Source organism: Phodopus roborovskii, unplaced genomic scaffold (genome assembly GCF_943737965.1).
Source record: "Phodopus roborovskii unplaced genomic scaffold, PHOROB, whole genome shotgun sequence".
Classification (NCBI taxonomy): domain Eukaryota; kingdom Metazoa; phylum Chordata; class Mammalia; order Rodentia; family Cricetidae; genus Phodopus; species Phodopus roborovskii.
In genome coordinates this window covers 6,597,361-6,614,519 of record NW_026126459.1, presented here as the reverse complement: position 1 = coordinate 6,614,519, position 17,159 = coordinate 6,597,361, and the positions used below count along the sequence as shown (strand labels likewise).

Sequence of the window (17,159 nt, the reverse complement as noted above, 5' to 3'; positions counted from 1 at the left end):
CACACATACAGAGGCATGATCCCGCTTCCCTGACAAATCTCACACAGAGACATGCAATAAATCACACACAGACACACAATAAAACAAAACAAAACAACAACAACAAAAACTGGGGTCTAGAGATGGCTCAGCAGTTAAGATCACTTGCTACTCTTACAACCTGAGTTTGATTCCCAGCACCTATGCTAAACAACTCACAACTACCTGTGACTCCAGCTTGCACCCCAGATGATCTGACACCTTCTTCTGGCCTTCATGTGCACCCACACAAATGTGACACACACAAATGATATTAATAAATCTTGAAGAAGATAGCTTTATAAACATAGGGTTTATGGGGAAAAGGAATCAGGGTCACAAGATTTAAAAAACATGAAAAGCAGGTAGTACATACCTGCAATCTTGTACCTGAAAAGGGGCAGAGGGAGTTCAAGGTTAAACTAAGGTCGTCCTTGTCATAATGGGTTGGATTAAGGGTTCTACCAGGTAGCCCTGGCTGGTCTCAAGCTCACAGACATCCACTTGCTTCTGTCTCGTGAATACTGAGATTAAAGTCCTGCACTATAGTACCCAGCTAAATGTCTTGGATTTGGAATTCTTTTTAATTGGCAAAGAAACCACAAAAGGAAATTGGGTGGGGGGAAACAGGGTTCTCAAATGTTTGAGTTCATAACATGCTAAAATCATGGATTCCTTTACAAATATATTACACTAAAATTTTTAAAAATTAAGAAAAAAGGCCTGCTTCAGTGTGTAAGAGTGCTCACTCTGAGCATAAGGACCAGAGACCAGAGTTCAAATCCCTAGCACTCATATAAAATCTAGGTATGGCTGTGTGTGCTTATAACCCTAGAGTTAGGAAGTAGAGACAGAGGGATCTCAGAGTTCATTGGCTTCCAGCCTGGCCCACACAGCTGGCTTCCAGTTTAGTAAGAGGTCAATACAGGAAGGAATACATGCATGGCCCTACTTCAGCTTGCACAGAACAGTACATTCATGTGCACAAAACACACACACACACACTCCCTCCCTCTCTTTTCTCTCTCTCTCCTAGGAGAAAAAGAAGGCACACAAGAAATCTAGAACAATTCTTAATATGGTCTCCTGGTTACTCTCTACTCTCCCTTCTTTCCCAGGTACCTCTGCAGCTCTGCAGGGGAAAAAAGAAGTCCAGGCTTCTCCAGTCCCCACAGCACAAGACCTGAGTCAGCTCTAATCATCTCACCTGGAAGAGTTATTTTTAACACCACTTTCAATGGTTTCTACTTTGCCACAAGTTCACCCTGAAATTGTTATGTGTTTTTGGAAGGCACCTCACCTTGCTTTGAGTTCAAACAGTCTCCTGTCCAATAGCAACCAGCTTTGAGAATCTGATTGGTAGAACCATCTTTCAAATCATATTTACAAGTTTTAAATTATTTTTTATTTTATGTGCTTGAGTGTTTGTTTTCAATGAATGTATGCCTGTGAACTGCAGGTGTGCCTGGTGCCTACCAAGGAGAAGAATGGGTGCTGGGTCTCCTGGAATTTTAGCTAAGAACTATGTGTGCCATGTCAGTGCTGGGAACCAGACCCAGGTCCTCCACAAAAACAGCCAAGGGTTGGCTCTTTTTCCTGCACAGGTATGCCTGGTGTCCTGGTGTCAGAAGAAGGTATCAGATTCCCTGGAACTAGTTACAAATGGTTGTGAGCTGCCATGTGGGTGCAGGAACTCAGGTCCTCTACAGAGCAGTAAGTACTCTTAACTTCTGAGCCATCTCTCCAGCCCCACTCTCTCCAATTCTTAAAGATTTCACTTTGTACTCACTAGTTTCTCATCTACCCAGGAAAAATACCCACTTCCCTTTCTGCACATGCTTGGGGTTAGACAATCATTCTCAGGGTAAGACTGGGTGTCCTGATTTCTGCTTGAGATAACCTTCATTATTCCTCTAAGCTCTACCTCACCATTCTATTTCAAAACTACTTGCTGGCTTCCATCAAGGACTCTCCTTACATCAAGCTACCTGCTAGCTCTTGAACACACAAGATTTCTTCTAGAAAAATTTAGACTGGGGACATAGCTGCTGGTCTAGCAGATGGCTAACAGAGAGAGGTTCCAGGTTCTACCCCAGCAATGATGACAAACAAAAGACCTACAAGCCAGGTATGATAACATATGCTTATAATTCCAACACTCAGGAGGCTGAGGCAAGAGTTCCAAAACAGCCTAGGATACACGGCAAGACTCTGTAACAAACAATATACAAAGGATGTTTCCAAAGGGTGTTTGCTAGGTTTGACTCTTAGTACTACATGATGGCTCATAACCTACAACTTCAGTCTCAGGGGATTCAATGCCCTCTTATGGCTTCTGTGGGTACCTACCAGATGTGTACATGGTGCATACACATACATGTAGTACACTTACATGCAGGCAAAATAATCACACACATAAAATATAATATCTGCTAATAAGATGGCCCAGTGAGTAAAGAGGTTTTTCGAGACACGGTTTCTCTGTGTAGCCCTAGCTGTCCTGGAACTCACTCTGTAGACCAGGCTGTCCTGCCTCTTCCTCCCAAGTGCTGGGATTAAAGGTGTGTGCTACCACACCTGGTTCCCAAATATGTCTTATATTTTGCATTTATATGAGTCACAACTTGGGAGAAAGATGCAATACAGACCCAAGTGATAATAAAGGCAAAATAAAGGTGTGTTAGAAGGCACTTAGGAAATAATCCATACACTGCTTTCGATATTGATTTAAATGTCAATGGAAGAGATCTAGGGATGAAGTTCAGTAAACCCTGGGATTCATCTTCAGCATCATAAAAGCACTACCCGCACCATGCTAACTGGAAGAACACCAACCTTAGGTAAGCATGTGTTTAACTGACTCATGAGGGACATAGGAAGAGATATTTCTGCCTGCTTATTTGTAATTTTCTTACAGGTATACTTTCCTATCCAAATTCCTGCTCTATAGAGGAGATCTGCTTTGACAAGCTGTTCCTTCCAAAGCATTCTCTCTGTAGTCCTTTCTGCTTTAATAGACAACAAACCAAGACAGACACAAATGGAATAAACATTAACTGAAATCCTATTACATGTCAGCTGCAAAATAAATGCCTCCAAGAGGCAGATTCTGGTGGTGAAAGCCTATGTAAACATCTGTTAGGGCTGGGCACAAAGCATAGGGATTGTAAAAAGGGGTCAGTTGCCTGAAAAGATGTTACATTTCACTTAACATGAGTTTGTATAAGTTTATCAGACAAGTATAAACATGCTTGTTTTTTAATACTGGAAACCAACTTCATTTGCATTGCCACTGTTGTTTTGCTTGTAAAGCCTTGTTAGGCACTTTTCACACACTGTTATATAATCTTCAACATCACCCCACAAGGTACCTCTTTCAAGTACTGACGAGTGAGGCATTTTCCGTACTGCCTGGCTCTCAAGGGCTTGAATGTGGAGTTGACTGTGTCTAAGAAAACAAGTACAAGTCTAAAGAAGAGTTTTACGCATAAAATCAGGTATATAAATGAGAAGAGAGAAAGATGGGGGTGGGAGCCTTTCCTGGGGAAGTCTTGCTTTTCCCCCAAGTACTCTACTGCAGAAGTTATCCCCATAAACATATACACTAGTTTTCCTGAAGAACCCCTTCACCAGGACTGCCCCACCTCACTGTAGCTGGATTCTAGAATGTTTCATGGGAGTTCCTACCCCATGCAAGAACCCTATGCAGGCACTCTAGTTCTAAGGCTATTAGGAGACACCAGACTCTTGGCACCCCATGTTTCAAGGGCTGTCCTCATGATGTTCCACTAATTTCTTTGACGTGTCTGCACTCCGAGTGTGACAATTCAAAAGAAATGGCTCTGGGTTGGTAAGAGTAGTAACAAAAGCAGCATATGACAGCACCCCACTGAACACTTCACATGGATTTCCTTTGAGACAGGTGCTGTCATCACCCACTTCTCAGATGAGAAAACAAGGCACAGAGTCTAAATAACCTGGCCACTGTCACACAACCAGCAGGTAGTGGAGCTGGGACTTAAAATCAAGTTCAATCCCTGCACAACTGCTCTGGGTCCATTATTACATGGTTTGGTGTGATCCAAACCAAGTCTGGTAGTAGATGGACAGTGCCTCACTCAGTGCCTCATTGATGAGTGAGCAGAGTGAACACCCAAGCTCGGGAAGAAAAGGACATGTCATCATCTCAGGTCTTTCCTGTCTTTCCTAGCTCATTATCTGTCCCCTCCCTGGTGTTAGATGGCTCTCTTTAATGCTCTTGAAACAACAGATGCTCAAGGAAATGATCCTACACGATTCTGTGCTCTAAGAGGGCCTCGTGTTTCAAAATGACATGGCTTGCTGTCAAAAAGTCAGTTGCAAACCACTTCTTTGGGGCAGAGTCCACAAGGTAAAGGACCTCAACCCTTATTAATACTCAAACTATTAAGAAAAACTGTAAGACACTAAAACTATTCACTATCACACTCTCAAATCTCCCTAAAACTAAGGCCAATAATACATGCAAAGTAGGTTATTAAATTATATATAAACATCCACTTAGTACTTGTCTATGATATTTACTATGTGTTGATAGCCTGGAGGATCTTATGTAAATGCCTTATGTGACACCCTGTATAGAGCAAGGACAAATGTACTGAGCTGTGCATGGTGCCTCACAACTATAATCTCAACACTCGGGCTAAGACAGGATGATAACTAAAGACCAGCCTAGGACACACAGAGAAACCTTATTATCTTAGAAGCCATGAAATAAGAAAGAAAAGATTTAAAGAAAAGAGAAAAGAAGAAACAAGACAAAGAAAAATACTGGTCTCACCCTTAAATCTCAGAGATGCTCTGGGGGTGTAGCTCAGTGATGTGCTTGCCTGGCAAGGCCCTGTGTTTAATCCCTAGCATTTGGGAGACTCAAACAAGAGGCTTGTGAATTTGATGCCAGTCTGCTTCAGTGAGACAGTGTCTAAAAGAGGGGGAGGGGAGCACACTAGGGTTATAGCTTAGTGGTATTAGTGGTAGAATGCTTGCCCAGCTTGTTCAAGAAAATCTCAATGAGGACAGAAACCTAACCACTTCCACAAAATTCAACATCAGAGAACAACAACAACAAAAAGGCTGTCAGAGAGTAAAGGACCAATCAATTCTGGGAGATTGAAAGATAAAAAGGGTTTTATTAGTTAAAGGGATGAAGGAATATTCAAGAAAAAGGAACCAGTTTGGGGAGGGGGGACCAACAAGAGAACAACAGAACCAGGAAACGAAGGGCAAGCTGCTAATAATCATAGAACAAAGAGGGATGGATGGAGTTGTCTACAGATAAAATGTAAAAGGCCTAATGTCATCATCATAGAGTAGAATTCTGCATAAAGGACAGTTGCCATTTTTGTTTCATTTGCCCATCAAGTCCACGAACACCTGGATCTTCCTTTAGACAATGGCCATCTTGACAAGTCTTGACAAGGCACCTAACAGCCAGCTCTGATTAAGGCATGCTCCTACTAGGGAATGACCCAGGAAAGTAGACAACAGATCATTAAGATGGGGGCGGGGGAGGGTGTCCCTAAGCAGGCCTGCTGTTTAGTTTAGCTCTGGCTGGACTCTGGTGCTGCTGAGCTTTTCTGGGTTCAAACCTATTTCCCAAGCCCAGCTTTCTAAAGCTTCTCTGGTCAAGACACATACTACCTACCCCTCCCCAAATAAATTCCCAAATAATTTTTTGTTCAAGCTAGCCAGGTAAAGAATACACTGAAACAAAGAAAAACCTGATCAAAACTATTTGAGGAGGTTAATGGTTATTAAGAATGGATCTGCTCACCCACCCTTCACAGCTTAGCCCAGGCAACAATATTCCTCTGAAGACTTCCCTAAGTCAGCTTAGCCCAGGCAACAATATTCCTCTGAAGACTTCCCTAAGTCCTTTCATTAATTTCAAAAACCCTCTAGCACTGGGCTGTGAATATATGGTATTCATTCACTGCAATTTCTGACTAGAGAAAAGGGTCCTAGACAAGCAGACTTCCTATAACAGGACATTTCCCACCTCATACACACAGGGCAGGGAAGAGGATAATTGGTACACTCTGCTCAGCATAGAAAATCCTGGATAAATCATCATCTTTCTCTTTTGCAAAGCCTTTATGAATGCCCATGAAAAATGGGGATAAAAGTCAAGGGTCAATCTCACAGCACTGTTAAACAGACAAAAGGTATCAGGAGGACTTTTGTAAAGTGTAAGGCTTCACAGGAATGTTAGCACTTAGAAAACAGCTTATTTCCCCTGCAGCTGTGGGATGGCAAGAGCCAGGGCTAGGCAGAGGGTTTAACAAGGTAGCTCCACATCTGGTTCAGCTGCTCAGAATTTCATCACCATTCCAAATCAGACCCTGAACCCAACAGACCTGTTCCCAGGCCAGATGAGAGAGTAAGATTGTGAGGATCACTGATAACCCCCAAGGCTAGAGAGATGCAGAAAGAGCAGTCTTCCTGTCTATGCCTTCAGCACTCTGAGGTTAGCTTCTATGCAGGAGTTCCCCCAGAGAGCTTGACCCTGAGGCCTAGGCTATTCAGCTATCCTCTAAAAAATTCCACCAAGTCAAAAAGTTTAACCCATGAGTCTTGTGGAGGAAAAAAGGCTTCATACTACACTCTGTTCCTGTGTCCCACCTACTATACTATACTTACAAAAGCCCTTTCAAAAGGAAAAAAAAAAAGGTCTAAAAAAATGCCCTTGGTTCTAGAGTCAATAAAATTGAAGTTCATTCAATTTCTTTAAAAGAATATCAGTTCCTGCCCCTCCAACTATGTGCTTTTAATTCACCTCATCTTCAAGTATCCAAGACACAGATATCCCAACCCCCGCCCAACACATAAAAGAAATGCACATAAGAGCCAGGGGACCAGAGGAAGTCCCTTTCAGTGCCCACGGATTAAGCACATGTCCACTGAAGGTGAGACTTTACAGAATCTAGCATCTCTCTAATTTTGAATTCCATCACACGACTTCTGCCACCCAGAAGCCTGCTTACATCACACAGGAATGTGGCAAGGACCAGAGGAAAAGTACACAGCTTTTAGAACTGGACATGGTTGGATTAAGGCTGCCAATACACCAATTTCTAGTAGGGTGACATGGGCCTCAGATCCCAAGTTACTGGAGAACTACAGAAAAGATTAAAAACAAAACTATATTAGAAGACAACATAGTTTGAAGAGTGAATAGGTGCCTAGAACTCAGGGCCAACACAGTCATGCCATGGTATCAGGCATTCTGTTTACCTCTGACAGTGTCACACTCCAGGGTGCAGTGAAAAATGGATGATAGGAAAAGGTTTGAATAGATGAATTGCTGAACACATGGTGGCTGCTGCCTTCATGTGATTTTAAAATATAAAGATCAAAAAGTTGACCTGACTACAGTGACAGTGTGCTGGTTAATTTGCTGTTGGTTTTTGTCAACTTGACACAAGTTATAGTCATCTGGGCAAAAGGAACCTCACGTGAAAAACATGTCTCCGTCAGGCTACCTGTACACAAATCTGTGGGCATTTTCTTGATTAGTGTCATTGGTTATAATAATAATTAATGAGGGACAACTCAGTCCACTGTGAGTGCCACCACCCTGGGCAGGGAGGCCTGGACTGTACAATAAAGCAGACTAGGCAAACCACAGGGAACAAGCCAGTAAGCAGTACTCCTCCACGACCTCCACTTCAGTTCCTGCCTCAAATCCCTGCCTTAAATTCCTGCCCTGACTTCCCTCAGTGATTGACTGTGATCCAGGTGTGTAAGCAAAATAAACCCTTTCCTCTTCAAGTTGCTTTTGGTTATGGGGTTTTATCACAGCAACAGAAACCAAACTAAGGCAGACAGCTAATAACTAGTAAGGAATAAAACAAATCACATTTACCTGGAGAACATCAATGTCAATATCTACAATCAAGAACAAATAAATGGTCCTGGGTCAGCAAGATGGCTTAGTGGATAAAGGCACTTGTTACCAAGCCTGAAGAACTCAGTTTGATAACCTTGGAACCTACATTGTTGAACTAGAGAACCAAATGTAGAAGAAGAAAACCAACTCCTCTGACCCCCCCCCACACCCAAGATATATATCCCCCCTCCAACTAAGTAAACAAATGAAATCTTTTAAACAATTATATGTAATTTATATGTGTATATGTACTCATGTGCGCAAGTGCACATGTGCACGCACACACACACACACACACAAAACCATGGAAAGCATCTATCACAAGTTGCAGTCCAACCCTGCCCAAGAAATAAAGAGCAAGACTGCCCCTAACTAGCTCAGAAAAACTACCAAAGCCAATTATGTTTTAGACAGAATCTCACTATGAAAGCCCTGGATGGCCTGGAACCCATATGGATACCAGGCTGACCATGAACTCAGAGACCCACCTGCTTCTGGCTCCCAAGTGCTAAGATTAAAGGTGTGCACTAGCAAACCCAATTTCAAGGCTGGTCAAAATAAAACATTTTTAAACTTTAATTGTATATATCTATATGTATGTAATATAATATATATGTATATATATACATATATATTCTGTATATGAATATATGCATGTAAATACAGCAGGTTCCCTCAGCAGCTAGAAGAGGGCACCAGTCACCCCTAAACTCCCAGAGCTGAACTTACCAGTACTTGAGGACTGCCTGATATGGATACTAAGAACCAAACTCAGGTCCTCTGTAAGAACAGTACAGTCCTTAACTGCTGAACCAACTCTCAAACCCAGTGCTTCTCAACCGTCCTAATGCCGTGACCCTTTAAAACAGTTCCTCATGTTGTGATGACCCCCAACCATAACATTATTATTATTATTATTTAGGGGGGTATTGAGATGTTTCTCTGTAGCTTTTGGAGGCTGTCCTGGAATTCACTCTGCTTCCTAAATGTTGGGATTAAGAGGCCTGATTCATCACCACATGGCCACAAAATTACTTTCAATGCTACTTCATTACTATAATTTTGCTGCTGTTATGAATCGTAATGTATGGTATTAGGCAGCCCCTGTGAAAGGGTCATTCGACCCCCCCCCAAAAAAAAGGCCATGACACACAGGTTGAGAACCACTGCTCTAGTCCTTTAAGAGAGGTTTTTTTTTTTTTTTTTTTTTGTTTTGTTTTTTTGTTTGTTTTTCCCCTTAAAAGTATGAGAAAAAAATGCAAAAGGACATTTCCTAAATTATGTGAACATTCTGGTAAAAGTGGTCAGGTTGGTCTTGAACTCAGAGACCTGCTGGAGTGCTACCATACCTGTTTTTTAATTTTCCTTTTAGTGTGTGTGAGTGTGTGTGTGCGTGCGCATGTTCCAGGGAGCCCACAATGTGGAGGTCAGGGGATAACTTGCAGGAGTCAGTTCTCTCCTTTCATCCTGAGGTTCTATGGATTGAATTCAGGTCCTCCAGTCATATCATCTGTCTTTGCTTGTCTTTCTAACAAGCTTAGCAGGAGATAAAAAAAACTTAAAAAAAAATTTTTTAGAGAGTTATTTGTATTCATATAGATGACTAGTCCTCACATATGTCTACCATGTATGTGCAGTAACCTCAGAGGATCTCTTAGAACTGGAGTTACATATTGTTGTTAGCCATGGGTGCTGGGAACTGAACATTGGTCCTCAGGAAGAACAGACAATGCTTTTACTACCAGACCAACTCTCCAGCCCAAATGTGATACTTTTAAGGATGTGCAATTTAGGAAAATTAGTAGACCACAAGACTTTCCACGTTCTGTTTTTATACGTGTTTAAAATTTTGATCCATATAAATGCCACCCTACCCCAGATAAATAAAATAGTCACCATAGTAATTTGTAGCAATGGAAAAATCTGAAAAGTGAAAAAGCTGCAGCTGGCAATGTGGACTCCAGCTTCTACCTGAAGACTCCTCTGGGAAACACACCCACGTGTCACATCCAAAGTGACTTTCCCTAAGCGTTCACAGCAACAGCACTTTGCTAATGAGATTACAAATGATGAAAATGTTCAACAGAGGCAAAGACATACAAGTTGTCTATTTGGCTGGATTAGACTCAACTATATATCCATTATACTGCAACTATTGCAACATATGGCAATCTGTATGTGAAAATATGAAGTCCAGCACTCAGGAGGCAGAGGTGGGCAGATCTCTTCAGAGAGAGTTCCAGGACAGTCAAGGCTGTTTCATGAAGAAACCCTGTCTTGAAAAAAACAAAAACAAATATGTATGTGCGTGTATTTTTAAAAAGTTCTGGCTAGCCAGATATGGTAGTGCACGACTTCAGAGGCAGGCAGATCTCTGTGACCTGCCTGGTCTACTGAGTGACCTCTAGGACAGCCAAGGCTCCACAGAGAAACTGTGCCCCAAAACATCAAAAACAAACCAACAGAAACAGCAAATGGATACAGACAATCTGATACTCGACTACTCTGTTGTTGCTTCTGGTTGAGACAGGATCTTCTGTAGCCTAGCTAGCCTCAACTGCTGCTGCTTCTGCACCACCTCCCAAGTGCTGGGAAGCAGAAGACCACCCACCACATGTGGCTTTAGGTAGTGCTGAGGAATGAGCCCCTGAACTAGACACCCAGCCCCAGAAAATTCTAACTGATAGAAAGTTGCTTAAGTTTCCTTTTTAAGTACCAACTTAAGGCCTACCTGAGATAGAAGCAAAAACATACTTTTTAAGCAGTAGCACAATCTTGAGCTAAGTATGAGAACTCTAAAAAAAATTCAAAAAAAAATTTTTTTAAGATTTCAATGAGAGACAGGCAATGCTCAAGAACATTATTAGACCAAAAGTCTGGGGTGTGAACACAGAAAATATTTAACAAGGGTAAGGTCAAACAGAGAAAGGACACACTCAAGAGGACACTGGTCTGGTAGTCTGAGAAGCCCCAGAAAATATAACTAGATAAAACCAAGCACTTAAAAGTGTATAGAAAATAAACAAGCCGTGGACAAAGATTTCAAGAGCTTTACGAAGAAAACTACAAAGGATCAAAATGGTGGGGCTGGGTTGTAGCTTAGTGAAGCCTGGTGGGCACAAAGCTCTGAATTTGCACATCTAAATGGCAAAATGGGGATAGCAGCATATGTCTTTAATACTATCACTCAATAAAGGGGAAGTAAAGGCAGGAGGATGTGAGTTCTAGGCCAGCTTATGCTACACACTGGGATCAAAATTCTCAACTACTAGAAGCTCAAACACAAGAAACCTCTTCAAAATCCTGATACAAACTCTGTCCTACCTATCACACCAGGTTTCACAATACATTTGCTACCCCAGCACTCTGATGGCCTAGGCAAGAATATCACAAGCCTAGCCTGGACTACGGAGCAAGACCAAGTGTCAAAACATGTTCTATTTAGCTGGGAGTTGTGGTACATACCCTTAATGCCAGCACTCCCCAGAGCTGCACAGTAAGACCTTGTATTTAAAAATAAGATAAAATAAAATCCTGCCTAAAACTCCAAACCCAACCAAACTATTAAGTTGGAGTGAGATCTGATTATGTATGTTTAAACAGGCCAGTCCTCAAAAATTTACCTCCAAGACATGCCTGTGGTTCCTGAACTTTGGATTAACCTTCTGTAGAGCAGTCAGATGAAAAGGGAGGGGTCCAAAGTCAGAAGTGAGCAGATCAGAGTTCAAACCTTAGCTATACAATTCAAGACCATTCTGGGCTACATTAAATTCAATATTCAAGCAACAACAAATTAGCTTCTAGAAGTAGGGTGTGTTGCATAAAAACAAAGAAGAAAACAACAGCAACACCACAAAACCAAGAACTAGAGAACAGGAACTTCAATATCACTCTGTAGGTTGAATAAGGGTGGCTGACTTACCCAGGAGATGGGCAAAATAGGGAGGGCTCCAAAAAACAAAAGAACTGACCAGGGAAACTAAGTGAGTGGATATACAAACAACAATACTGATAGTCTATGCCACAGAAATGAACACACATGTCCACAGAAAACCACATTCTCAGTTGCTTCTCTCCTAATAGCCAAAATGGAGAAAGAACCCAAAGGTCTGGCAGTTGACAAGGGAGTCAGCAAAATGAGCTGTACTGAAACACTATACTACAACAAGAATGAAACTGAACATGTGCTAAGTGAAAGAAACCACAGGCTCTTTCATGAAATGTTTAGGACAAACAACTCAAAAAGACAGAAAAATAAGCTGGGCGGTGGATGGCACACATCTTTGATCCCAGCACTTGGGAGGCAGAGGCAGGTGGATTTCTGTGAGTTTGTGGCCAGCCTGGTCTACAGAAACCTCAAAAACAATACAGAGAAACCCTGTCTCGAAAAACCAAAAAGACAGGAAATTAAAGCTGGGCTTGGAGCAACAGGTCTGCAACCCCAGTTATTCTGCAGGCTGAGACAGGTCAGCCTGAGCAACTGAGTGAGCCTGTTTCAAAATAAAACATAGAAATGGGCCTGGGAATATAGTTTAGTGATAGAGTAGTTGCCCTAGGTGCAGTTTCCAGTTCTTCAGCCTTCTCTGGAGAGAACAGTTGCCATTCATTTCTGACTCCTGTTTGGGCTATCTGGCTTTGGGTCCCTCCCTTTCCACTTGACAGCTCTGCCCCAGTTCCTGGCTCCTTTTATGGCCTTACCATCATTGCTGCCCTCTGCAGCATGGTGTCCATCCTGCACTGACTGCTCTTCTCGAAGCTCATATCTTCTTGTTATTACACTTCTCCTTTGACTATTCCAATTATCTTCTTGCATCTCATTCTTCATTGCCAGTTTGTGACCTTTGAATATATTTCCCATTTCCTACTCTGTGACTATTCCCCACTTAAGCCCACTGAAGACTACATTTTACCATCCCCATCCAGTTTCCTAGTATAGCTACCTTCTCAGCTTCCTCAAAGCTGTGCTCAAGGCCTCAATGGAATCTCACAATTCCACCTATGTACTGTCTTCAGGGCCAACCCTTCACAGAGTTCACACCCTTACTAAACCTAGAAGTTTCTTACCAACAGAGTTAAAAATTTCTTAACCCACGATAAGAGTTCTCTCTCTGCTTTGAAAGGCTTAACAGTTACCTTCTTAAAATTCCACACACGCTCACACAAAACAAAAAAACCTGTATCTAGAGCACAACTTAGTTCCACTCACCTCCTGGATCTCATTCACTATTTTCTTTTCTTTCTTTCTTTTTTTTATTCACTATGTTCTTATACATAATATTAATTACAAAAAAAATCTCTAGCAGCCTTTTATTTCTAAGGTAGCTTGGTTATTATTCTTTCATATGCTTATCAGTATCAAAGAGAATGACACTGATATTCTTCAAAAAGGCTACCTAATTTAAACTAGGTTATCTCAGTCTCTATAAAAAATAGGCCCATTTCATTATGTAGTATACTGCTAAAATTATTTATTCTACTTGTTCAACAGTATTGGGGATTGAACCAAGCACCACATGTCTGGTAAGCAATAGCTATTGTTGAGCTAGACCTCCAGCCTTCTTTCTACTTTTTATTTTGAGATGAGGGTTTCCCTTAATTGCTCAGGCCGGTCTTGGGACTTGAGACAACCCTTATGCCACAGCCTCTGGAGTATGAGACTGTAACTGTGTGCCACTCTGTTCACTCACGTTTGTCTCTGCAGTGCTGGGCACTGCACCAGGGCTTTGCATATCCCAGGCAAGCACCCAACCACAGAGCTATATTCCCAGCTCACTGACCATTAGTTTTACTCAAATGAAACAAAAACTTAAAGCTATGAGAGAGGAGACACTATTGGTCTTAGACTCACAGTTCCAAAAAGGACCTCCTTGAGGCAGGCATAAGATCTCTAGATTGTAAATTACCCCAAATTATACAAAAGTAAATACATCCGTATAACCTCTCTTCTTCCTCATCCTAGAAGCACATGGGCTTGTCACCCTGACCTAATCCAATCCTGCAAAGTATACCTAATCATTTAGTACCCTGTCCCAGGTATTCATACAGGCATTCCTTAGTGCCACAGTGAACACTCTCACTGTCCCAAGTGCTGTTCTAGGTGCAGAGAAATGTGGGAAGAAAAGGAAAGGTCCTTTTCCTGGTCATAGTAATATGCTATGGCAAATAGACTTGTTTCAAGGGACACTTCTGTCTCTAGACCGATGGCCTTTAGTCTGTCCAACTGGTTCTTCTTGTCTTTTAAGGGTCAATGGCTGCCTCCTTAGTGAGATCTTTCTGGTAAAGGAGCCTTCACCCAGCTTCCTCAACCCTTTCACTTACTGCCCTATGCAAACTTGAGCTACTGTATCCTCAGCACTGTAGCTCTCACCTCAACCCTATGTGGCCATAAAACACCATCTTTCCTATCTTCCAAAGCTCCTTACAAATGAGATCCCAAAGCCAGCACTTGAATTATTGCTCTTGAAGCAAGGAAAACATTTCCCAAACTTGGCATAGAGGCCCATAAAACTACTGACCAAGGATACATTTTATTTATACGTAGATTTAAGAATCTATAAAGATAGTATCAACCACTATGTAATTTAACATACTGAAAATTAAGACAAACAAAAGTCATTATAAAACATATGTTAAAAAAAAAACACATGAATTTCTTCTTGTGTCCCTGATAATAAGCTGTTCTATACCTACTTCTTACTGACTGTGGAGCACTTGGTAAGATAATGAACAGTCCTGGACTTCAGTCTCAGCACCTGGGAGGGGAGATGACCAGTGTAATGGTCATCTTTACCTGAGAGGGCTATTAGAGAATGTGTGTGAGTGCTTAACACTGTATTTTGCACCTGAGTGCTCAAAACACATTAGCTACTCTTGTGTTCCAAGAACTAGCCCCTCCCATTTGTTAACCCACCCTTGTGTTTAGCAATACACAGTGGAAGAATCTGTGGTTAAAAGTGGCACTTCGATTACAAGGTCTTGTCACACTGCCTGGATGACCAGAATAAAAAGAGCAAACCAAGAGGGAGGGGGTGGTGATATAAAAAACAAAACAGGAAAGGGGCAAACACTTTTTTTTTCCTACAGGAGAGAAACTTCTATGGGCTTCTTCATCTGCAAAATGAGGATGCAGCCATCATATTTGCCTGCAATGTTGTAGATTCTAGATGTAATAACACTCCCATAAACTGAGTCATTGGTTAGGAGTCCTGGACTCACTAAAGTGACCTTAGACAACACTCTTGTAAGAGAGAGAGAGAGAGAGAGAGAGAGAGAGAGAGAGAGAGAGAGAGAGAAACCTACTTCACAAGATTGTTCAAGGAATAAATGAAATAACGCAAAGTATTCGGGGTTGGGAATATCAAGAGCCCAACTACTGAGAATCACTAAATTACTAGTCTATTCATTGGACTTCACACTCTCAAAGGTGGAGTGGAAAGAAACTGATATTGGCTCAGGAACAGAAAGAACTGGTCTTTGTTAACCAGCATGATGACCGCAGGCAAGTCTGGGACCCTCTCCAAACCTTCGTTCCCGTGGCTGAAAAGTGGGAGAATTGCAAGAGAGGATCCCTGGGCTCCTACCAGTCCGTCCACTTCGCTGTAAAGGCTGCTGAAACAAAGGCCACCCGCTCCCTAGTCTGTACCCGATGGGCCACAACTCAAAATTCTTGCTGCTCAATTCCCTTTGCGGTGCGACAGCAGGAGCGCCCTGGTCTCCAGCCAAGGCCTCCGCACTCTGCCGTCTCTGCCCGCTCCATCAGTAACTTGCTTTAGCAGCTGTTGCCCAAAGTTTTCCAGAGCGCCTGGAGACCCGGCTGTCAGTCAATCGCAAAAAGAGCAGGGGCGTGGGGAGCCGAGCCTAGGAGCCAGTCCGGGAAATCCCGAAGCCGCTCCAGCGGCCAGGCAGGGAGTGACAGGTGCGACGCAGCACTGGACAAGCCAGAGCGCGCGTGTGGGCGCGCGAGGGAGGCGGCCGCCTGGCTTCCTCTTCTGGCAGCACTCCCGACGCCCCCAGCCCCGCTTCAGGCCCCGCGGCGCCCAGGACTCCTCAGCCTCCGGGAGCCCTGCGCCATGGCCCGGGCTCAGACTTTGAAGCAGGAAGAACTGGGAACCGCCGGGGCAGCCCGGCCCTCAGGTTCCTTCCCGCGTAAGCCAGGGCGGTCGCGGGGTGGGCGCACGCGCACCCGTGAGCGCCGCCGTAACCCCTTCCTCCCCGCGCGCCCCCCCCCCGCACTCCCACCCAGGCGCCACTCACCATCGATGTCCCCCAGAGTCAGCTCGTCGCCCAGCTCCGTGAGGGTGTCCATGGTCTCCAGACCGCCCAGCTCGCTGCTCTCGTCCATCGCCCAGCTTTACGCAGAGTCCCCCGTGAGATCCGGCTCAGGGAGTCGCGGAGGCGGTGCCGCCGCCACCGCCCATGACACCCGACAGCCCCCACCTGGTACCGCCTCACCGGCCCGTGCCAGCCGCCGCCATGTTTGAGCTGCGCCCCGACTCCACGGAAGGGGCGGGGCAGGATTCCCCCGCCCCGGGCCGCGCCCACTGCGGCCCCGCCCCTACCCTCCGCGCCTCCATGTTTGTTGTCAATGGGACCAGGCCCCGCTTAGCCAATCGGCGCGTGAAGCGGCTCGTGGGGTGATGGCGCGTCATCGATCAGCAGCTCAGATTTGCATAGAGGGACTCCGCCCCTCGCGGTCTCCAAGCACTAGCAGAAAGTAGCCGCCTAGTCCTCGACCCAGCCTTCCTTTGGTTTAAAGGAGCCACTACTTTCCCGTTGGGTCAGCTCCAGGAGCAACTTCGTCGACAGTCCGGGAATAGAAGGGTTAATGCACTGCTTCCCGGCGCTACCTACCACAACCCTCTTTACGTTGTGAGCACATTACGTCATTTTTCCAGTTGCCTCTCCCTCACCCTAGCCCTGGTAGAATCATAGTACCCCAACACTCAGGGATAGACCGTCACACTTTATTCCACCCAAGACTGGACAGGGTCTTGAATCTGGGCCTCAATCTTGGGAACCACATAATCATTGAAGGCCTTTAAACAAAGTCATTTGCCCAAGCTCTAGAGGTGGGACTCCGAGGATTCTGAAGCATCCCACTCCAGCAGTCAACTCAGTGTCATCTTACAGGTGGTCACATAATACACAAAGTTGCAAACTTCCAAGAATTTATCTCGAGGAAATAGATTAGTGTTCAAAGAAATGCTGGATAAAT

The 17,159-nt window shown here is 43.7% G+C and overlaps 1 protein-coding gene across 2 annotated transcripts in view; it reads right to left on the bottom strand.

The window, feature by feature from the left end:
- The window catches only part of Srebf2 (sterol regulatory element binding transcription factor 2), a 57,045-nt gene extending 40,574 nt beyond the window's left edge, over positions 1 to 16,471 (bottom strand). The window contains exon 1 of one of the 2 annotated variants that reach the window (XM_051189469.1): positions 16,199 to 16,471. In XM_051189469.1, coding sequence (XP_051045426.1) covers positions 16,199 to 16,286 — 88 coding nt within the window. In that variant the 5' untranslated portion in view covers positions 16,287 to 16,471. Of the gene's footprint in view, positions 1 to 15,525; positions 16,064 to 16,198 lie in introns of those variants that run through there. The other variant, XM_051189470.1, reaches the window with a different exon arrangement.
- Positions 16,472 to 17,159: the final 688 nt, after the last annotated feature.